At 42.5% G+C, this 23851-nt stretch overlaps 1 protein-coding gene across 1 annotated transcript in view; it reads right to left on the bottom strand.

Moving 5' to 3' along the window:
- AAGAB (alpha and gamma adaptin binding protein) overlaps positions 1-23851 on the bottom strand; it is a 53082-nt gene that overhangs the window by 5971 nt on the left and 23260 nt on the right. Inside the window, exons 6-7 of the mRNA XM_039219791.1 lie at positions 2671-2753; positions 1714-1810 (exon numbers count right to left, since the gene is read on the bottom strand). Of these exons, the coding sequence (XP_039075722.1) occupies positions 1714-1810; positions 2671-2753 (180 nt within the window). The remainder of the gene's footprint in view (positions 1-1713; positions 1811-2670; positions 2754-23851) is intronic.

The following is a 23851-nucleotide window of genomic DNA, read 5'->3' as shown; positions in this document are numbered from 1 at the left end:
CGACTTCAGCTCAGGTCACGACCTCGCATTTTGTGAGTTCAAGCCCCATGTCGGGCTCTGTGCTGACAGCTCAGAGCCTGGAGTCTGCTTTGGATTCTGTGTCTCCCTTTCTCTCTGCCCCTCCCCCACTCTCTTTCTCTCTGTCTCTCTCTGTCTCTGTCTCTCTCTCTCTCAAAAATAAATAAATACTAAAAAAAATTTAACTGCTAAGGGTGCCCACCGCTATTAGAGTATGTTGCTTCCAGGCCCCCTGGGTGGAAAGAGGTAGGATGCACACACACGTCTCTCTCTATTGCTCCACCGCAGAAGTACACGGTCATGCTAACACCTTCAGTTCCAGCCCAGCACCAAAGGGTTCATCCCTGCCTTCTCCTTTCTTTGTGTGTGACTTCTTTCTCAGACATGAGAAACCTAGCTCTCATTATCTGTATTTTCTTATTTTTTCAACCCTGATACATCTAAAATATAGAGAGTGTCAGAATTTCTAAACCGTGCCCCTGTGAGAATCATATGTATTAGGCAGAGTTCACTATTTCTGTTCAGTTCTGTTTTTAGCCTTATGGTATTTAGTCAGAATGCTGTTTCCCCATGTTATTCAGGCTAGTTCTGGTCTTCCCTACCTCTTCAGTGTGGTTACTGGGTTTTTTTCATGGTAGAGACTTTAGTACATCTAAAAACAATAGGAGAGGGGCGCCTGGATAGCTCAGTTGGTTAAGCGTCTGACTTTGGCCTAGGTCATGACCTCACTGTTCCCGAGTTCAAGCCCCGTGTCGGACTCTGTGCTGACAGCTCAGAGCCCCTGGACCCTGCTTAAGATTCTGTGTCTTCCTCTCTCTCTCTGCCCCTCCCCGCCATGCTTGCTTTCTCTCTCTCTCAAAAATAAGTAAACATGAAAAAAAATTTTTTTAAACCAATAGGAGGGACCCAGCTTCTATTTAAACCAATAGAAGAGAAGGCTGAATATATGAGAGAGAAAAGAGATCAAATGTAATTTTTCCTCCTTAATATGTTTCTCTTACCAAACACTTAAGTTTTCTACTGGACTATCTTCTAATCAGAAACAGTTTTAAAGACTGCACACAGACCCTCCGTGGCATTAAGAGAAAGTAGAGGTGTCCGCAGTTCCTCAACAAGAGAACATTTACAGTTAGCGTCAACTACGTTCCAGGGCTTTTGGACAGCAGACTGGATTTGAGTTTCAGTTCCAGGACCCTCTTGTTACATGCCTTCGGACAAATTATCAAACTGCTCTGAGCCTCAGCTTCATCTCCATAAAATAACTTCTCTGTCGAACTTCATTACCCGACACAGGAAAGTAGATATAAAAGAACTTTAAAAGGATGTGAAAGGGGCTTATAAAGTTGTATTATTCTTGTTACCATCGATTCTGCCAACTGTTAAATACTATGAAAAAACTGGAATATGGAGACAGAAAGCTGTTTCGCCACCTGGTTCTGTCGGTCTCAGCTAAGATGATCTGAATCAAGGATCCTGCTAAGAGAATCGGCGAGAAAACGGTACCCATGGATCGCTTATGTAGTGATTCTCCCTCCTTTGCTGTCAGTCGTCCACCAGGGTCACGTTCACTGGGGTACACGATCCACTTTCTTCCCTTGTTTATCTTCAAAGTCAATTTCCCCCTTGATGCTGTATGTCCCGTAACTAGTCCAAGTTCCTCAGAGCTGTCTCCTGGCAGCCAAATGAGGAACTTACCCACGATGCTATCAGCCTGGGCGTCTGTTGTGTTAGATGCAGCGCCCCGACGATCCAAGAGAGATTCAGTCCTCGCTGCTGCTGGCAAACGGGGCTGCTGTTGAGGGAAATACACACGAGTCGCAATTTAATTGTAGGCTATTTCGGAACTAAAGCCAAAAAAGGCTCACACTTCCACTCCTCAGTTGGCTCTAGAGAAGCAATAATGGGAGCTAGAGACCAGGAGAGATGGACGAAGGATCGATGTCACATTAAAAAAAAAAAAAAAAAAAAAAAACAGAGGCTAAAAATTCACTAACTCTGAGTGTTTTCCGTCAAGGAAAAACTAGAAAGTGTTAGGATTCTACTACCAGCTATTAAAACATGGCTTTTTTGTGTGCTTTAAGAGACATGTTTTAATCAAAATGCAAATATGAACGTAAGCATATCTCAAAGAGCTCAAGAATGATGAAGTTGCCTAGAAAGACCGTAGGACACTGTGTCATTTGCTCTTGGTTCCGGCATGCTGACCAAGGCACACCTAGACCGAAGACCTTGAGGACACAGGGTTGAAGTCAAACTCGGAACTTCACTGAGGACAGAGACCCTGCCTCAGATTTGTACAGGGCCTCATACATGGGAAGTACTGAGAAAGAGCCATCAATTTTACATTATAAAGACCTGGAGGCAACTTTATGTCTCAAGGAAATCCTAGCACATTTTGTAAAGTACGCAAGCCAAACAACCCCACGGGGTGGCCGAAATTGTGATTGCACTGAAAGGGCTTACTGCTTTAATGCTGAACTAGCCTTCCCTCAACAGACACTGGGCCCAAGAGGATTGTTTCAGATTCTCTTTTTATCCTTGTGTTACTATTTTCTGCTGCCTCTTAAATGGAAAGGAAAAAGTGACAGATGGTATAAGGGCTCATAATGACAAGGAGAAATTAAAACCAAAGGATCCAGGAAAAATCTTTACCTCTGAGTGACGCATCTCTGCTGACCCCATGCTATGGTTTGCTCCAGCCAGTGAGCTGAGAAGGTTAAAGCCTTGGTTCCTATCTGAAAAGAAAACAATCCAGTCACAGACGTTTGTTATTTACATTTTAGAGTGTGAAAATGACCTTGACGAAGGAACAGTGACTACTTCCTCATTCTAAAAGTTCTAACTATTAAAAAAAATGTTACTATAAGACAACGTGAGGAATTTATAGATCTTAATGCCTGGACTCATGCTTGCATTTTCTTTATACTTGTTATTTGAAAATATGAATTGTTTTGGAATAAAAGCTTCTTAAAAAATAGTCACTAATGATGACTACACTCTCTGATTCTGAATAATTTTTAAAACTCACAGACACAGGTCCAGGCCAAATTTAATGGCAGGGCAACCACCACAAAGGCCACTCAGTGGTTCTTTTGCAAAGGTTAACAGCACTCAGGTTCTCCTAGTCACTATGAACCAATATGGCAGTGTTTCAAACAGTGTTTCCTATGTTCAGAAACACAAGAAATCAACACAAAGGCATTATTATCATATGAAAAGGAACATGCATGCTTTTAAAAATAAAGCTTTCATTTTGTAATGGATAAGGCCTCCCTATACTCGTAATGTCTGAACTTACAGTGGAAGACAAATCTGGAGCAGAACATCTAGAAATGATGACAGCACCAGCCCGGATCACAATTTCCTCAGAATCACCTGGAATACCTATTAAAACTATCCTGGTATTCAAGGGCCCTACCTCAGACCCACTGAGGCGGAATTTCAGGGGTGGACGCCAAGGAAGCTGAACTTTCAGTATTTTTAAGTTTATTTATTTTTAGTGATCGCTACACCCAAGGTGCGGCTTGAACTCCTTGAGCCCAGGATCAAGAATGGACCCTGAGATCAAGAGTCGCATGCTCTTCCCACCCAGCCAGCCAGGTGCCCTGGAAGCCCGACTTTTCACAAGCACTCCAGGAGAACCTCAGGATCAGGGAAGTTTGAGGGGAGTAAAAAATCACTACCTTAGAGTAGAAGGTGACACCCACAATCCAACTAACGGTATAGTTGTCCAAAATATGACTTCCACGGGTTGCCTGGGCGGCTCAGTCGGTTAAGTGCCGGACTTCAGCTCAGGCCATGACCCCACCGTTCCCGAGTTCGAGCCCCGCATCGGGCTCTGTGCTGACAGCTCAGAGCCTGGAACCTGCTTTGGATTCTGTATCTCCCTCGCTCTCTCTGCCCCTACCCAACTCACACTCTGTTTCTCTCTCTCAAAAATAAACAAACATTCAAAAAAAAAAAGAACTTCCTTCCCCTTGCCTTTCCTCTCTCTGTCCCTTCCTTGAACCCATTTTCGGCTCTTTAAACCATCTATAAATTCCTAGGCCCTACCCCCATCGGGAGAAACCTGTTGTCCAGCAGTCACACGGAGGTGCTAACAACAGAGAACCACGTGCCGTCTCGGGCCTTCGAAACCAGATCGACTGCGCATGCTCGCGGAGGCCCGAGCCTTTCCCGGGCAGGCCTCCAGCCACGTGGGCAGCCTGCCTGCCGCCCGCTGGGGGCCGCGGGACCCGGGCGGCGCTGGGCAGCTTCCAGGGCCTGGTGCTTTTCTCACGCCGCACCCCAAAGCCTGTGTACTCCCAGGACCCCTCGTACCTCCTCACCTAGCTCCCGCACTCTGCCAGGGACATGCAAGGCCAAACGCTCGCGTGCCTCCCATGCGAGGACCAAGCACTAAGGTGTCACCAAGGTGCGCAGCGGAGGCGCAGCGGCCAACAGTAGAATCCACGTGGTGCCTCAGGCCGATGGCTTCACAGAGCGTGGGATGTTTGTTTAAACATCAGCAGAATTCTTTCTTTTTGGCCAGAGTGCTATAGATTTTAAAGCAGCTGTGTGCAGTTCAGGGCTGTGACAGGGATATTCCATGTCGTGGAGCTCTGACAGGAGACCCGGGGCTCTTTGTACATAAGGCAGTGTCTGAGTAACAGGGCACTGCTTGCTGTAAGAGAGCCCTCACCTCTATTCCTGGAAATACAGTGCGCTTGGAGTAATCTTCAAATGCAGTTCACACATCTCTCCCTGTTCTAATGCCACGGATTATGGTTTTCCTGTTGGGCATCACCAAAACTTGGCCGGCCAGGCTGCAATCCATGAAGAGTAAGGCAATGTTGTGTCAGCTTAGGCATGTTATTCGATCAAAACAGTCTGCTTAAAGTCCATCGTTCTTTTTTTTTTTTTTTTTTTAATGTTTTATTTATTTTTGAGAGAGAGAGAGAAATCCAAAGCAGGCTCCAGGCCCTGAGCTGTCATCACAGAGCCGGACACAGGGCTCGAACTCACAAACTGTGAGATCATGACCTGAGCCAAAGTTGGATACTTACCCGACTGAGCCACCCAGACACCCCAACGACCCTCATTCTTTCTAGTGGCTGCCTTCAAGAAGGGGGGTCTAGGATGGAGTTAGAAGAGCCAGACTCATCCCTGCAAATCATGAGAAAGTCTGAATGGGAGGAAGAGAACTGGGCTCCAGGTCAGAAAGCCTGGATTTCATTCCTGGCTCTGCTTCCCAATGTGATGCTGGACAAATTAATGAATCTTTCTGTGTCTCAATTTTTTGATCCATAATGTAAGAGAAGTGCTATACCCATGGTTGTTAAGGTCCCTTCTGCCCTAGAAGTTTGTGATTTTTTGAAGAGGTACTTTTTAGCCTCTCTGACAGTAGCTTTGAATTAGCTGGGCTTTTAAAAAAAATTACTGAATAGAAAAACAAGAGCCTGAAATTTCCTAATCCTTTTAAGGTTCACAGACGGACGACTACGAGTTTATAATCAGGTTTCAGGCTAATTATAATAAGCTGGAAGGACTTTTGCTCAGAATTTTCTTATAAACAATGGAGAAACTGGTCAACTGACAAGAGAGTTCACCATGTCCCCTGCTTGTATTTTAAGGAGATCAGAAACACAGCAATCGTCACGATTAGAAAAAAACAATTCATTCTTGTTTATCCAAAGCAGACTGCTCGCACACTAATGTGGCTCAGAAAAACTTGGATGGTATTTTATCCACCTACGGCTTTAAAAAAACTCAGTTCTGCCTAGTTCAAAACGTGTTTAGCAAAACTCTGCCTGTGTGCACCCACTGTAAAACCATTCTCATAGGAAAGGATTACATAAATCTTTTCTTGTTTGCCAGATTTTTCTCCCCAGGACTCAGGGCATGGAAATATCATCCCTATTAAGAAGAATTTATTTCTTTAGCAGGTAGCTGTTGAAATTGGCTTTTGCATCTCTCGTTTTATTGATGCCACAAAATACTTGACTAGGAAGGAATAAATTAATCCGCTACTGAACTGATTCTTCTGGAGCTTGAGAGCTACAGAAAAGGGAAGTTGTTAATGGTGTAAAATCAATTATTCTGGAAGGCACAGAAAGTATATTAAACTCTGGTCCTAAAAGCCATCTAATTCCATTTTAGACTGCTAAGTGGGCACCTGTGGAATACTAGATTTTAAAAAAGAGAGTCATGAAAAACTCAAGTGGTGCTGGTCATTAGCACGGGATTCTTGTACAAGTGTCAGAAACAAAGCTACGACCTCGAGAATAAAGATTTCACGTGCTTTGGGGAGGAGCTTTGATTTGTTTACTTTATTAAGAAGAAGTTTCCAGAAGATTTCATATAGATGACATTGCTAGGGTTTCTCTTCATAAACCTAAAAGCACAGGATTTTGGGGGCACCTGGGTGGCTCAGTTGGTTGAGCGTCCACCTTCAGCGCAGGTCATGATCTCACAGTTTGTGAGTTCGAGCCCCACGTTGGGCTCTGTGCCAACAGCTCAGAGCCTGGGGCCTTCCTTCGGATTCTGTGTCTTCCTCTCTCTCTGCCCTTCCCCCGCCCATGCTCTGTCTCTATGTCTCTCTCTCTCTCTCAAAAGTAAAACAAAAACATGAAAAAAATAAAAGCACAGAATTTTTATAGAAACATAACATGTACTTCACACAGCAATTGTGACTTCCATTCCCTGAGACACTTACAGAACTGAAAACTTGGGCCCAAAGGGAAATTTTAGAGAGGTTTTTACTTCAAATTTCTATACAACACAGCAACAATATTGAGGATTTCCATGACTACACCCCAAAAATGTCTTAGATGACCTCTTCTATTTTTTCTGTATTCATATTCAGCTTTTATTTCTTTAAAGCAGCAATTAGTTGGCATCATCTTTAGAAGTTCAAGTCTTCCCCATAGTTTAAGTTTTGTTTACACCCACCTTCTCTTCCTACAAAATATTTTCTTTTCTACCAGGTGATACATGTGACCACGCTTCCACCACAACTAAGATATTTCAGCTTCCATACAGACGCTGCACCTCTTTTTTAATGTTTTTAAATCACACCATGAACACTTATTTTAAGTACTCCATCAAAAATGATTTCACTAGTATTTGTGAAATAAGCCTACACATCTTTATCACATTAAAAATAATTTTTTTAATGTTTATTTTTGAGAGAGAGAGAGACAGAGTATGAGTGGAGGAAGGGCAGAGAGAGTGAGGGACACAGAATCCAAGGCAGATTCCAAGCTCCAAGCTGTCAGTACAGAGCCCGACTTGGGGCTCGAACTCACGAACCGTGAGATCATGACCTGAGCCCAAGTTGGACACTTAACCAATTGAGCCACCCAGGTGCCCCTATCACATTCCACTTCTGCTTGACATAATGAAATGAATGATTCTGAAATCGCAAAAGAATTAGAAGAACAGATTTATTCTCTTTTAATGAACTATTGCTTGAAAAGACAACACTCTGTGGCTGGCGGCACCACTGGCTTTTGAGTCCACGACAGAGGATCCGTGCTCTCCCTCTGACGCCTGGGCACCTGCTCCTGAGTGCAGAACTGTTTCTGCCAATACTCGGAGACACGATGAACATGACCAGAAAGGAACCAGACTGTGCTTTTTCCCTTTTTCCCGACTGTAAACGAAATGTTCACGGTAGAAAATTCAGGAAGTAGAGAAGAGCATTAAGAAGAAAAGAAACCATGGAAGACGCCAGGCAGGGCTTTGGCATACGTCCTCCTGGCCCTCTTCCCGATGCGTGCGCACACACGGCTGCTTAACAAACTGCACTGAACATCAGAATAAGTACGGTCTTTTTCAAAGGTGTAAAGGGAAAGCTTTACAGTAATTCCAATCGGGGCTCCGCCATAGAGTCGTGTCTCCAGAGCCTGAAGCACACTCGTGAAAATCCTCAAAGGAGTGTTGAGAATCAAGTCAAAAATCGTTCAGAACTGAGTGTGGGGCATCATAAGAGCAATAAAACAAGATATTACAGGTAAGAAAAAGAGCACTTTGCTTACGTAGTTCATAACCAGCTCTAGAAAGAATACGAAAGGAACACTCCCAAAGATGTTTTGTGTAGTGGCCACAGGGGGGGCCTGCCGGGCCTCCAGGTGCCTAACCTGAAGGGATCCCCACCATGCATTTGCTTATGGACAATTTGGGGGGTGGTTTTTTTTAAACCACAGTCTCATCATTTGACTCATTTCTTCCCTTCCATCTTCTCTAATTGTTCACAATGCCCTCTTCCCCTTGTTCTCTTACAACACAACCTCTTCCACTAAGTTATGCCTTCCATATACACACATACACACATGCACGCGTGCACACACACCGGTGCACATGCACACATGAACAGAGAGCTATTTATTTTATTTTCGACCACAACATTCCTAACACAGTTAGACAAGTGTTAAGAGATTATTCAAACCATTCCTTCAAAAGTTCCACTATATGAGGCATGGGATAAAAAGAGGAGTGACTCACTCTGACTCCAGGAATGCAGGTCCACAGAATGTACTGTTGGTATAATTCTACCCTAGCCTAGAGATGAGGAAAGTGGGGTCCAGAGACATGATGCCATTTTCCTAAGATGACTGAGGCAGAGACATGCTCCCTAGATCCCTCTGTTTACCACTCTTCCTCTCATTAACTTGATGTTGTTTTATTTTCTGCTAACATTAAATTTAATGGTTAAATTTTTATATGATCATTTTTTACCCTCTCTTTAAAAAAAAAAAATTATACTAAAGGCATTAGCCATCTACTTTCTCGAGAGAGTAGGCTAAGTATCAGGTAGCCAGACAGACCTTGTGTTTTTGGTACTTATTTCTTGACACTGCTCTGTACACCAGTTGCAAATGGTTTCTTAAACTGGAATCTAGGATTTCTACTTTGGTATCTTGTTACCAAGTAAATTCAGGGGATCACACATTGATAGATGATTAACTCTTTTCATTTATTTAAAAACATTTTTTTTTAATGTTTATTTTTGAGAGAGAGACAGAGCGTGAGTGAGGGAGGGGCAGAGAGAGGAGACGCAGAATCGGAAGCAGGCTCCAGGCTCTGAGCTGTCAGCACAGAGCCCGATGCAGGGCTCAAACTCATGAGCCGCAAGATCATAATCTGAGCTGAAGTCGGACACTCAACCAACTGAGCCACCCAGGCACCCCTAATTCATTTTATTTATAATGGGAACACAGAAAACTATCAAATGAAAGACTTGTTATTTCCACTATTAAAATTCCGCTTAATCCTTACCCACCTGCATCACTAGAGATTAAACTATAATAGGTAAACTAAAGGTAAATTCTCAGGGCTTCTGAAATCCAATTCTCTACAATTACTGCTTACCAGTGAGGGATCAAAGTCACAACTCTGTAATATTTGTTCAGTGCAATCCCTCCTTCACTGATTAGTAACTGTAAAAGATCATAATATCTCCCCTCCTTGACCTTCGCTCAGCAGTCATATTTGTTGTAAAAAGACCCAATGAATGGGATGGGGCCTTGAGGTGACACTAAACTGAAATTTTAAACAAGGACACTGGGTATAATGCTATCTTCTTATGTGACAACTTCATCTGAAAAACAAAACAACTCATCAGGCTTCTACTAACAAACTTCTTTTCCCCGCCCTTAAACCAAGGCCTATTTACTGAGTGCCTCCCAAGGCCCAGGCACACTACTGAACAGGCTACGTAGCTCTCCCACAGTTACCCAGTGACAACAAAGTACTCTGCAACCAGGCAATGGGAAGACAAGGCAATGGGAGCCCAAAAAAGGGGTAAGAAGAGTCAACTTTTAAAATGTGTCACATTTGGCATAAGATGTAGACCCTCGGGCTCTCCTTTCCGATGCTAATAAGGGGATATCAAACTATAAGGCAGACCCAAATGGGAGGTCCCCACAGCCAGGAGACCAGCTTTGACAGGGACGGAGAGTAACACCAGAAGGCAGCTGAGATTTAATCCACATCCCTTTTCTGGGGTCACAGCCTTTCAGGTGGAGGAAATGTAAGGCAAGACAGTGCAGGAGGGGTCATGCAGTGAGCAAATGGATGTGGAAAGAAAGATCTAAAACAGCACAGCCCGATGGTAAAGGCAGTCCTAACCGCTTTGTCTCCTGGACCACTGGAAGTCACACCTTTACTGCATACAGTGGAAACTCCGACTTCCGACTTCCTACTTCCCTAAAACTGTGACTGTTACAATGAAGACAGTGGAACCTGGGGATTTCTCATTTCTCTAAGCTCTTGCTTAGAGTACATTCTTCAGCTCAGTTTCTCAACCCTTTTCATCATGGCCCCTAAAGGAAAACCTGCTGTTCCCTTCTCTGCTCCTTACCAACACTTCTGACACCAGATGTGTGGGGTTTTCCATACCATACAGCTCTCCAATTCTCCTATAATGCCAATTGGGTGTTCTACCATTTACAATTCGGATACTAACGCCTAGAGTTAGCCCAGACCCCCCAGGTTAAGGGCTCAATCCCACAAGGCTGCCCTCGTTTCCCCACCAACTTCAGACACCAAAATGCAAGTCTCAGTTGTCACCTGTCCTTCCAACTGGCTATAAATTGAGAGTTCCCACGACCCCTCCCTCAGTTTGATAATTTGCAAGAATGGGTCACAGAACTTAGTAAAACAGTTTACTTACTAATTTACCAATTTACAATAAGAGAATATAACTCAGGAACAGCCAAATGGAAGAGATGCATAGGGCAACGTATCAGTGTGCCACCTCCCCAGCACCTCAGTGTGCTCACCAACATGGAAGGTTGCCTAGGGCTTTTAGGGGGGGTTCCTTTACACAGGCACAACTGATTAACCATCAGCCCCGGAAGTCAGGGGGTAGGGCTAAAGGTTGCAACCCTCTAGTCACGTGGCTGGTTCCCCTGACAACCAGCCCCCACATTCAGGGGCTTTGCAAAGTTAACCTAACTTAGGTATGGTTGAAAGGGGCTTAACCCAAAAGTTACATCTTATATCAGGAAGTTTTTCAAATCTCTTTCTAGAATAATAATTTGCCTACAACTTTAGTCCTATAATTTTACCTGTTTGCTTTTACAATATGAAATTAAATGACAGAAACACTTTAACTGAGCACCTGTGTACATAACAGTTTTAACTCAAACTGAAGAGAATAATCCCTTGTGACTGTAAGTAATTTAAAATAAACTATCTTTCACTCACAAGTAATGTATTAGTATTTATTACATTAACTATCTAGAGCTTTATCTGTACTTAGGATTAAGTGTAGAACAATGGAATAGACCCACCATTTCAGACAGACTTTTAAAAAGGATTTGTTTTCAATCCAACAAGAGAATATAACAATTGTAGACATCTAGGCACTGGAGCATCTAAATACATAAGGCACTGGAGCATCTAAATACATAAGGCAAATATTAACAGATATAAAGGGAGAAACTGACAATAATACAATAATACTGGGGGACTTCAGCGCCCCGGTTATATCAATGGCTAGATCATCCAGGCAGAAAATCAACAATTAAACGGTGTCTCTGAGTGGCCAGATGGGCTTAGCAGTGATACAGAGAACACTCCATCCAAAAATGACAGAAAACACATCCTTGTCAAGTGCACATGGAACATCATCTAGGATAGATCATATGTTAGGCCACAAAACAAGCCTCACTAAACTTATGGTTGTAATCATATGATGTATCTTTTCTGAGCACAACAATATGAAACTAGAAATCAGTTACAAGGAAAAAAACACAAACACGTGGAGGCTAAAAAAACATGCTACTAAATGACCCAAGGCTCAGGGAAGAAACCAAAGAGGAAATTAAAAAGTATGTGGAGACAAAAGAAAATGAAAACACGATGGTCCAAAATCTTTGGGATACAGCAAAAGCATCCCTTAAACAAAATTTCCCTTACAGAAATTTAGAACGATACAGGAAACAAAGAAAACTCTCAAACAATTTAACCTTAGACCTAAATGAACCAGGAAAAAAAAAGAACAAACCAAGCCCCAAATTAGGAGAAGGAAGGAAATAATAAAGATCAGTGCAGAAATAAACAAATTAACAGACTATAAAAACAACAAGGAAAAAAAATGAAACCAAGAGCTGGTTCTTTGAAAAGATAAAAAGTATTAATAGGGGCGCCTGGGTGGCTTAGTCGGTTGAGCGTCCGACTTTCGCTTAGGTCACGATCTCGCGGTTCATGGGTTCGAGCCCCGCGTCAGGCTCTGTGCTCTCAGGCAGCTCAGAGCCTGGAGCCTGTTTCAGATTCTGTGTCTCCCTCTCTCTCTGACCCTCCCCTGCTCGCGCTGTCTCTCTCTCCTAGAAATAAATAAAAACACTGAAAAAAATATTAAAAAAAAAAAAAGTATTAATAAGCCAGACTTGCCAAGAAAAAAAGAGAGAAGACCTATGTAAAGAAAAATCAGAAATGAAAGGAGAAACAACAACTAACACCACAGAAATACAAAGGATTATTAACTACAAGAAACTATGCCAACAAATTAGGCAACCTAGAAAAGATGGATAAATTTCTAGAAACATACAATCTTCCGAACCTGAATCAGGAAGAAACAGAAAATGTGAACAATCCAATTACTAGTAATGAAATGGAATCAGTAATCAAAAAACTCCCAAGAAACAAAAGTCCAGGACCGGATGGATGAACAGGTGAATTCTACCAAACATTTAAAGAAAAGCTAATACCTATTTTCCTTAAACTGTTCCAAAAAACAGAAAGCTTCCAATTACATTCTACAAGGTTAGCATTACCCAGATACCAAAACCAGACAAAGACACTACAAAAAAAGAAAACTACAGGCCATTATCCCTGATAAACATACATGCAAAAATCCTCAACAAAGTATTAGCAAACTGAATTCAATACATTAATAGAATCATTTATCACAATCAAGTGGGATTTATCCTAGGAATGCAAGGATAGTTCAATATTTGCAAATCAGTGTGACTGATATACACATTGACAGAATGAAAAATAAAAATCATGTGATCTCAATATATGCAGAAAATGCACTTGACATTCATGATAAAACCATTTATGATAAAAACTCTCAACAAAGTGGATTTAGAGGGTACATACCTTGATATAATAAAGGCTGTATGTGAAAAACCCACAGCTAACATCATATGCAATGGTGAAAAGCAGAGCTTTTCCTCTGAGATCAGGAACAAGATAAGGGTGTCCACACACACCACTTTTATTCAACATAGTACTAGAAGTCCTAGCCACAGCAAACAGACAAGAAAAAGAAATAAAGGGCATCCAAACTGGCAAGGAAGAGGTTAAGCCATCATTGTTTGAGGATGATATGATGTTATACATAAAAATCCCTAAAGACTCCACTAAAAAACTATCAGAAATAACAGATGAATCCAGTAAAGCTGCAGGATACAAAATTTATACACCAAGTTGGTTATATGTCTAGACACGAATAATAAAGTAGCAATTAACTGGAAATTAAGAAAACAATTCTATTTACAACTGCACCAAAAATATCAAATACCTAGGAATAAACTTAACCAAGGAAGTGAGAGGCTTGTACTCTGAAAACTGTAAACACTGATGAAAGAAACTGATGACAACACAAAGAAATGAAAAGATACTCCATGCCCATGGATTGGAAGACTTAATATTGTTAAAATGTCCACACAACCTAAAGCAACCTACAGACTCAATGCAATCCCTTTCAAAATACCATCAGACTTTTCACAGAACTAAAACAAAATTAATCCTAAAATTTTTATGGAGCCACAAAAGACCCCAAACAGCCAATGCAATCTTGAGAAAGAATAAAACTGGAGGAATCACAATTCCAGATTCCAAGATATACTACAAAGCTGTAGCAATCAAAACAATATGGTACTGGCAAAAAAACAGACACATATATCAACAGAACAGAGAACCCAGAAATAAATCCAGGCTCATATGGTCAATTAATCTACAACAAAGGAGGCAAGAATATACGATGGGGAAAAGATAATCTCTTTAATAAATGATCTTGAGAAAACTGGACAGCTACATAAATAGGAATGAGAACTGGACCACTTTTTTTTTAGCCATACACAAAAATAAACTCAAAATGGATTAATGATCTAAATGTGAGACCAGAGGGGTCCCTGGGTGGCTTAGTCGGTTGAGCGTCCGACTTTCGCTTAGGTCATGATCTCGCGGTTCGTGGGTTCGAGCCCCGCGTCGGGCTCTGTGCTGACTGCCAGCTCAGAGCCTGGAGCCTGTTTCAGTCTGTGACTCCCTCTCTCTCTGACCTTCCCCTGCTCGCACTGTCTCTCTCTCTCTCCTAGGAATAAATAAAAATATTAAAAAAATAAATAAAAAATAAATGTGAGACCAGAAACCATAAAACTCCTAGAAGAAAACACAGGCAGTTATCTCTTTGACATTAGCCTTTTTCTAGATAGGTCTCCTCAGGCAAGGGAAACAAAAACAAAAATAAACTATTGGGACTACACCAAGATAAAATCTTTTGCACAGAGACAGAAACAAAAAACCAAAAAGGCAACCTACTAACTGGCAAAAGATACTTGCAAATGATATATCTGATAAGGGCTTAATATTCAAAATATCTAAAAAATTTATACCACTCAACACCAAAACACAAATAATCTGATTAAAAATGGACAGACATTTTTCTAAGCCAAGAGACACAAGAAAAAGATGTTCAATATCACTGTGCACCATCAGAGAATTGCAAATCAAAACCACAATGAGATATCACCTTATACCTGTCAGAACAGCTAGAATCAAAAAGATAAGTGGGGCGCCTGGTGGCTCAGTCGGTTAAGCATCCAACATTGGCTCAGGTCATGATCTCCCGGTTAGTGAGTTTGAGCCCTGCGTCAGCCTGCTCCCGATGATTCTGTGTTTCCCTCTCTCTCTGCCCCTCCCCTGCTCACACTCTGTCTAAGATAAATAAACATTAAAAAAACTTAAGAAAAGATAAGAAACAACAAGTGATGGCGAGGATGTGGAGAAAAGGAAAACCTCGTGCACAGCTGGTGGGAATGTAAACTGGTATAGTCAGGTGGAAAGCAGTATGAGAGTTCTTCAAAAAATTAAAAATAGAAATACCATATGATCCAGTAATTCCATTAATGGGTATTTACCCAAAGAAAACAGAAGCATTCATTTGGAAAGGTACACCACCTTTGTGTTTACTACAGCATTATTTACAACGGCCAGGATATGAAAGTAACCCATGTTACAGATGGGACAGATGACTGGATAAAGAAGATGTGGTATATGTACACAATGGAATATTTCTGAGCCGTAAAAAAGAATGCAGTCTTGCCATGTGTGACAACCTGAATGGACCCAGAAGGTATTGTGCTAAGTGAAATGAGTTAGAAAGAGAAAGACAAATACCATATGATCTCACTTAGACATGGAATCTAAAAAACAAACAAGCAGCAGAAATAGACTCGTATGTATATACGGAGAACAAACTGATGATTGTGAGGGTGTGGAGGATGGGCTAAATGGGTGAAAAGGAGTGGGAGGTACAGGCTTCCAGTTCTGGAATGAATAATCATGGGGCTATTAGGTCCAGCACACGGAGAATATAGTCAGTGATACTCTAATAGTATTATGACGACATGAGGTAGCTCGGCTGTCTGTGGTCAGCACAGCATAAGAAAAGAATCGTTGAATCACTATGTTGTATACCTAAAACTATTAACATTGTATGTCAACTATACTGTAATTACAAAATATATAAAATAAAATTAAAAATAAAACTCTACAATTAAATTTAAAGGATTTATTTTTTATTTTTAATAATCTTTTTAATGTTTATTTTAAAAAATTTTTAATGTTTTATTTTTGAGAGAGAGAGAGAGAAAGGACAAGCGGGGGTGGGGCAGGGAGAGAGGAAGACTCTGAATCCGAAGCAGGCTCCAAGCTCTGAGCTGTCAGCACAGAGCCCAACGTGGGGCTCAAACTGATGAGCTGTGAGATCATGACCTGAGCCAAAGCTGGATGCTTATCCGACTGAGCCACCCAGGCGCCCCTAAAAGGATTTATTTTAAATGCAGTAAGCAAAAACGTCCAATCTCAGATGTGATCACTACTTCCAGTCTGTCTCATTAAAATCTTACTCAGGCCAGAACACCCAAGCTGAAGGGGCTCCATAGAGAATGAACTCATCTGGCTCTGCCAGTAATTTCCCATGCAGGCTGGCTAAATTATTTAACCACTCTGTGTTCATTTCTCTCACCAGCCAATAACGTAAATCAACACACTGTAATGGAAAAACACACAACAATCCTCGTCAGGAAAACACCTGCCGTCTGGTCCTACCTTAGCTACTGACTCACTATCAGGCAAGTGAGAATGGGCAGGTCACCTCTCCTCCCTAGGGCCTCACTTTCCCCATCTGTAAAAGGAAGATGCATGTCTGGAGATTCTCCGTTTTACATGCCTTCACCTGGCTAATTCACATGCACTATCCTAACAAATAAAACAATGCCCTTTATTGTCTATATAAAATTCAAGAACCCGAGTCAACCGACCCAGTACAAAACCTGACAGAAAAAATACTGCATAAAAATACTGGGAAGAAAAACATGAGTGCTCTCCAAGACAAGTCTTAAAATGTCAGGTAAAGTACCTTCTCCACTTGCACAAGAACAATGATCATTCATGAGAGTTCATCACATTTCCGTTTGGAACCATATCTATTTTCTGCTTGGATCATGTGTGAGTGTAATGAGCTCCATAAACTACCTCCCGCTATGTTCAATAATGCTTCCATTTTATTTGTAATGGGTAAACCATTTTAAGCTTTAGGAAATGTCCCTACGTTATAGCAGTCTGGGATTTGGGAAAGCAAATCTGTATCCACCCTATATATACCCTATACCACAGATTCCAATTTAATCCCTTCTCCGCTTTGGTTTTTCCAAACTTCTTACTTGAGATATTCTCCATTCTTCCCCTCCCCTTGATTACTTCAGTAGCCCTGAGCTACATTTTTTCCAGTGCCGAAGGAACTTTCTTCGCCTCCTAGAATGACTAGGAAGAAGAGTGATCAAAATGAAAGCCAGTGACAGCAAGAAGCAGAGACCATGCGTCATCCAGAGAGAACGTTTTCACCGCTCCATGACAAAGAAAAGCAAGTGTCCTTTCCCAAACTACCAGCATACAAAAATATTCTATCCACTAAGTAATAACACAGCTCTTTGATTTCTCTATGAAATTAATTGCTTCTAGGACAATTTCACAAAGTATTGAATGACCTGTTACTTGAAGCAGTCAGCCAAAAAGAATGGATGGTCATGTGGCCAGAGAAGCCATTCCTGTACTGGACAGATGAGACTAGATGCAAAGTTCCTAACAGTTTAAGAGAGAACATGTGTGCACGAGCAGAGGAGGGGCAGGGAGAGGGGGGAAAAGACGATCCAAAGTAGGCTCCTTGCTGTAAGCACAGAGCTACATGTGGGGGTTGAGCTCACAAAACGTGAGATCATGACCTGAGCCAAAGACAGAACCAACTAAGCCACCCAGGCGCCCTTCCTAATAGTTTTCTAATCCAATGTAGTTGAAAGATTCGTCATCCTATCAACCAACTGGTAATGCTGGCTTACTAGTTACAGTCACTGTTACTCAGAGCCAGGCAAGGATCTCCAGAGGGTGTGTGTAGCATGTGATATGCACTCCCATAACTCCAGTGGGTCTCAGTTGAGAATCAGTGGATTAAATTACTCCTAAAATCGGGGCGCCTGGGTGTCTCAGTTGGTTAAGCATCCGACTTCAGCTCAGGTCATGATCTCACAGTTCGTGGGTTCGAGCCCCACGTCGGGCTCTGCTGACAGCTCGCTCAGAGCCTGGAGCCTGTTTCAGATTCTGTGTCTCTGTCTCTCTCTGACCCTCCCCTGCTCACACTGTCTCTCTTTCTCAGGAATAAATAAAACATTAAAAAAAAAAAATTACTCCTAAAATCGCCCCAAATATAAAAGCTTAATATTTCCACAAAGACAATCTTTATTTGAAGGCAAGTGTCTAAGAACTTCACTACATCATCCAACAGCTCCCCCCACCACTCTCCCCTTATTTCTTCACAATTTTAACTAGTGGCTCACTGTCATGGTCTTCAGTACTACTGCCTGAATTCCTAGTAAGTTCAGTAGGCATATAGATGATCCTCCCAATAACCTCTCAGTTCACTGGAGTCGGGTAGAGGACAGCATCTACCCGGCTTCAGCCATGTATTCCCAGTCATGCCCTAACACCTTATCATTACCAAGAGCTACTACCCCTCCATGATCTCAATTTGACGCATCTCACTATCTGACCACCACCCACCTTTCCACCCACTCCGTCCTGACAGTGCCTCAATCCAACTATTTTTCAACTCCACTCGCACCTCAAAACTATCACTTTTCACTGACCCTATCCCCACCAATTCTCTCCGTTTCTTACCCAGTTTAAATTCCACAACCATCATAGTTACTCTCTTATACATACTAATTCCTTGCATCTCTCTTGCAGTGATACCCTTGCTTATAAAAGCACAACTGATTACTCCATTCATGTGCCCATAGAGCTTAAGGTAGCTGGGGAACACACACACACACACACACACACACACACACACACGCACGTTACCTGGTTTCACTTTAAATTTATCACACCAAATTTCTAGCACGCCCCTTCATGCTGTCTGGCAATCTTACTTTATTTACATCGCTAGGTTCACCTTCTCTCTTTTCTAGAGGACTTCTGTATTTTCCTCTCCCTCCTCAAATCCTAACGCCACCTTCCTTCTGGCCTCTCAGCTGATAACCTGGCTTGCTACTTCAATGAGAAAATTGAAGCGATCAGAAGATGCTTCCAGATTTCCACACCGTATCTCCCCACCCAGCAACATACTCCCTTCCTGCCTCTTTCCAAGATCCACTCTCCTCCTCCTGTCCAAAGCCGAACCCTCTGCTCATCCACTGGAGGTGGCCCCTCACCTACTCTAGGGCAGCACTACAACAATTCTCCTTTCCCTCTCCAACACCATCAGTTTTTCCCTCTTTACTGGATCTTTCCCTTCAGCCCAGGAATATGCTGCTCTTGCTCTGATCATAAAAACATAGTAAAACCTGGGGCGCCTGGGTGGCTCACTTGGTTAAACGTCTGACTTCTGCTCAGGTCATGATCACACAGTCGTGGGTTCAAACCACGCATCAGGCTCTGTGCTGACAGCTCAGTGCCTAGAGCCTGCTTTGGATTCTGTGTCCTCCCCTCCCCCCAACCCCTCTGCCACTTGTGCTCTCTCTCTCTCAAAAGTAAACATTAAAAAACATTATTTAAAAAGTTAAAAAAAAAAACAAAACAAAACTCAACCACACTCTTCTCAGGAGCTCCCACCTATTTCTTTGCTCCATTTCCTCTGCAAAATTTCAAGAGAGGTTTATAGTCACCATCTCCAATTTCTCTCCTCCCAGTATTTCTTACACCGACTTCTCCAAAACTGTTCTCTTCAAGGTCACTGGTGACCCCCCATATTGCTAAATCCAGAGGTCAATTCTCAGTTCTCACCTTACCTGACCTATTAGCAGCATTTGGCATAGCTGAGCATTCTCTCCATCTTAATTAAGGGCACTCCACTTTTGCTTCTAGGACTCTACTCTCGTTTTTCCTACCTCGCTGGTCATTCTTTCTCACTCTCCTTTGCTGGTTCCTTCTCTTCACCTGATGTTGGACTGTCCCTGGGCTAAGTCCTTGGTCCACTTTATTTACATCTATTCCCTTAGTGATCTCTTTCAGGCCATCCCTATGCCTCTCTTCTGAAACTCCACGCATCTATCCAACTGGCTACTTGACATCTCCACTTGGAAGTTTAGTAGCCATCTCAAAGTTAACGTGTCCAAAGCGGAATTACTCATATGCCACCCTGCCCCTCACAGTCAGTTCCGTCTGTAGCCCCCTCATTGCAGTTCATGGCAATCTATCCTTCACATTGCTTAGGCCCACATCCTTCAGTCCTTGACTGCTCTCTTTCTCTCCTACCTCACATCCACACCAGCAGGAAATCAATGCTAGCCCTACCTCATCCAGAATTTGACCTGTTCTTACATCTTCCATTGCTACAACTCTCATCTGGGCCACCATTACCTCTCACCTGGAGTACTGCACTGGCTCCCTAAGACTTTGTTGGTTCATCTTCACCTCCATCACCTTTTCTCCACACAGCATCTATGGTGATCCTTTTAGACCTAAAGTTGGATCATGTCACTCTTCTATTCAATGACCTGCAATAGCTCCCAACTGACTTTGAGTAAATGTGAAAGTTACGCCGATGGCCTAATAGGCCTTAAATAATCTGCTCCTCCACTTTCTCTGACCTTCTCCCCTCAGCCACTGTATGTCCCTTGCTATTCTTCAAACACATCAGGCATGCTTTCACCGTAGGGCCTTTTGCTGTACCAATCCCTATGCCGGCTATGTTCTTCCCCCAGATACCCACATGGGGAAGCATCTCAACTCCTTCCTCAAATCTCAAGCTCTCCAGGAGACCAACCGTGACCACCCAATTTAATACTTCAGTCTCTCTGGCAATCTGAATCCCCCGGGCCTGCTTTATTATTTTTTCTGTATCACTTATCACTTCCTTAACATACTGTACAATTTACTAATTGTGTTGTCTATTGGCTACTGCCTCCTACCTCAATGAAAACTCCACAAGGACAAAAATTTGTGTTCATTTTGTTCATTGATGTATTCTAAGCACACAGAACAACGCCTGGCACACAAGATGTACTCAAAAAATACTTTAAAAATTTTTTTAACATTTATTTTTTATAGACAGAGTGTGAGTTGGGGAAGGGCAAAGAGAAAGGGAGACACAGAATCTGAAGCAGGCTCCAGGCTCTGAGCTGTCAGCACAGAGCCCTACGCAGGGCTCGAACTCACAGACTGCAAGATCATGACCTGAGTCGAAGTCGGGTGCTTAACTGACTGAGCCACCCAGGTGCCCCAATAAATATTTTTTTAATGGATGAATGAACTTGAAACTCGATTTAAATTATGGACCAGAGACAGATTTGAGGTTGACAGAAGAAAAACTCAAATGGCCCAGGTACAAATGCCCCTAGACAATTAGCTACTCATAAAGGCTGTATTCTCTCTTTCAGATCTCAAGGAGGCTTATGTCATACAAACACTGGTGACTTTGTCATGATACTTGCCCCTACTAGAAGCAGGTACCAAGGAAGTAAGGAAGGCAGTGCCCACTATTTTTACTTTGTCTCTAGGTGACTCTATGCTGGGTTGTCCTGTCTTTTCCCTCGGGCTTTGTATGTCAAAGCAGTGTCTTGCAAATACTCCACGATTTAAGAATGGGAGAAAGCAAGTCAGTCAGGGCGAATGCTGCTGTCAAAATGCCCAATTTACTCCCATGGATGAAGCACAGGCTCTTACAAGTTAGAACTAGATGACTATCACGTATGTCCATGGTTGTCGGCCAAGGCTGCATTTTTGAATTCCTGAGGCACTTAAAATATATACCTTAGCTGCCCCTCCCTTCTGAGATGAATGGTTTGGGTGAGCCACAGCTCATAAAGGTGTCTCGGCTGATTCAAATGTGCAGCCAGAGCTGGGAGCCACGGACTGGGGTCAATATCATTTTCCGGATTAAGAATAAAGCCCAGAAAAAAATGAGATCTAAGGTCATGTAACTGAGCAGGCAGTATTAGGAGTGGAAACTGTTGCTTGATTCTTCAGAGAAACAGGAGTAAAGGAGAGATTTCATTACAGTATAACAATGTATGAGGCTATGTGTTAACAGTAGTTAAGTGCTAATATTTTCATTAAAATCATGGCATCTATATGTTCATAAATGAGAAAGTTTCTTTACTGGCAACTATCTTTAGAGCTTTGGATCAGGATGTGTTAAGCTAGTCTTGCACTGAATTAGGTACACTACTCTCTTACTATACTCCAAAATCTTGTGTAAACATTTATTCCTTCATTAAAATAACTGGGTGAACATGCAGTAAAAAAAAAAAAAAAGAAAGAAAAAGAAGAAGAAGAAAAAGATGATGACCATGACGAAGACCTCTTATGTCTTTCTTTACTTTGTCAACCAACTTTTCGACTTAAAACTTTTTTTGGTTTAAAAAACTTTGAGGAGCGCCTCGGTGACTCAGTAGGTTAAGCGTCCGACTTCAGCTCAGGTCATGATCTCGAGGTTCGGGAGTCCGAGCCCCCTTTGGGCTCTCTGCTGTCAGCACAGAGTCTGTTTCAGATCCTGTCTCCCTCTCTGTCCCTCCCCCACTCTCTCTTGCACCCTCTCTCAAAAATAAACATTAAAAAAACCCCAACTTTGAGTGGTAATGGCTATGTAACGATGGGAATATTCATACTGCCTCTGAACTGTATATGTTTAAAATGGTTAACACGTTACATTTTATGTTATGTATATTTAACCACAACTTTTTTAAAGAGAAGAAGAAAGAGAGAAAAGGGGAGGGGTTGAAAGAAATCTAGAGGAAGAGGTCCCCAAAAGGCATGTGACCGAGTCTGAGCGCCTGCTAGCAGACATTCAGGACAAGCCTGCTGGGAGGAAGGCGCCACTCGCTGGACGCTGAGGCCACCAGGGCCGCGAGGCTCCGCAAGGGGCACAGGAAGGAGGTCACTCTGGAAGAGTAACGGGTCCCCCCCCCCCACATCCACACAGAGCTGGTCTGTAATCGACGATGTGGGGCCCCACAAGGGTGACCTTCACGCTTCCTAGGACCTGGGTTGCATCCAAATGTCACTGTATTTCCATATCTAGGGCCCCTCCGAGAGAGAAGATAGTGAAGTTTCCTTCATACCACGTAGTTCAGGATCCTCTTAAACTTGGAATTAAGCTGATGGCAACCTTTTGGGTTTTTGTTAATGGCAAGTCAGCGTACCAACACTGAGGAGAACAGAAGAAGGCTGACACGCTCAGGGCACAGAGCCATGAAATAGCCACAGTATGCCTCTTTGCTCTGCAGTTGTCTTAAGAATATTGTGGGGATGAGCACGGGGTGTTATATGGAAACCAACTTGACAATAAACTATTAAAAAAGAAAAAAATATTGTTTAGTGTCTAAAACAAGTAGAACGGAAAATACCCTTTTTTTCCAGAAAATACCTTTGCCCACAACTGCAAAGTAATAAAATGTGTTCAGTCCAGCTTCTAAATGTATAGCCACACACGTAAATGACAAGGCAGTACTTCTTTAACGCATGAACTTTGAGGGGGCAGATTTTTCAAAAGACGATTGAGGCCAAATAAGGTTTTCTGAGAACAGTTCCCATGAATCTATCGAGCACCACTCAATACAATCTGACCCCAATTGATGCAGTTTACGTACCATACCTTAAGACATATTTCTACAGTGAAGAAATGCACAGCAATGCCCAGGATAAATGTTCAACAAGGGCCTGCTGAGGGAGAAGGCCCACATCTCCGTTTAAGTTTGTTTGGGTAACAGGGAGATGACAACACAGGCTAAAATCTCCTGATTTTTAAAAAAAAAAAATTTTTTAAGATTTATTTATTTTTGAGAGAAACAGGCAGAGTGGGGGAGGGGCAGAGAGGGAGACACAGAATCCAAAGCAGGCTCCAGGCTCCAAGCTGTCAGCACAGAGCCCGATGCGGGGCTCGAACCCACAAGCCGTGAGGTCGTGACCTGAGCCGAAGTTGGAGGCTCAACCGACTGAGCCACCCAGGTGCTCCATCTCCTGATTTGTTTTCTAAAGATAACAGGGCCTTATTTTGATTGCTACTGCAAAAGACCAAAATCTATTGTTGCGATTCAACGCAACAGACACTTTGGGATCCTCCTAG

This window comes from Hyaena hyaena, unplaced genomic scaffold (genome assembly GCF_003009895.1).
Source record: "Hyaena hyaena isolate Hyena2069 unplaced genomic scaffold, ASM300989v1 scaffold_15, whole genome shotgun sequence".
Lineage (NCBI taxonomy): Eukaryota > Metazoa > Chordata > Mammalia > Carnivora > Hyaenidae > Hyaena > Hyaena hyaena.
Note: the sequence above shows the minus strand (reverse complement) of the source record. Positions and strands in the feature narration are given on the sequence as shown.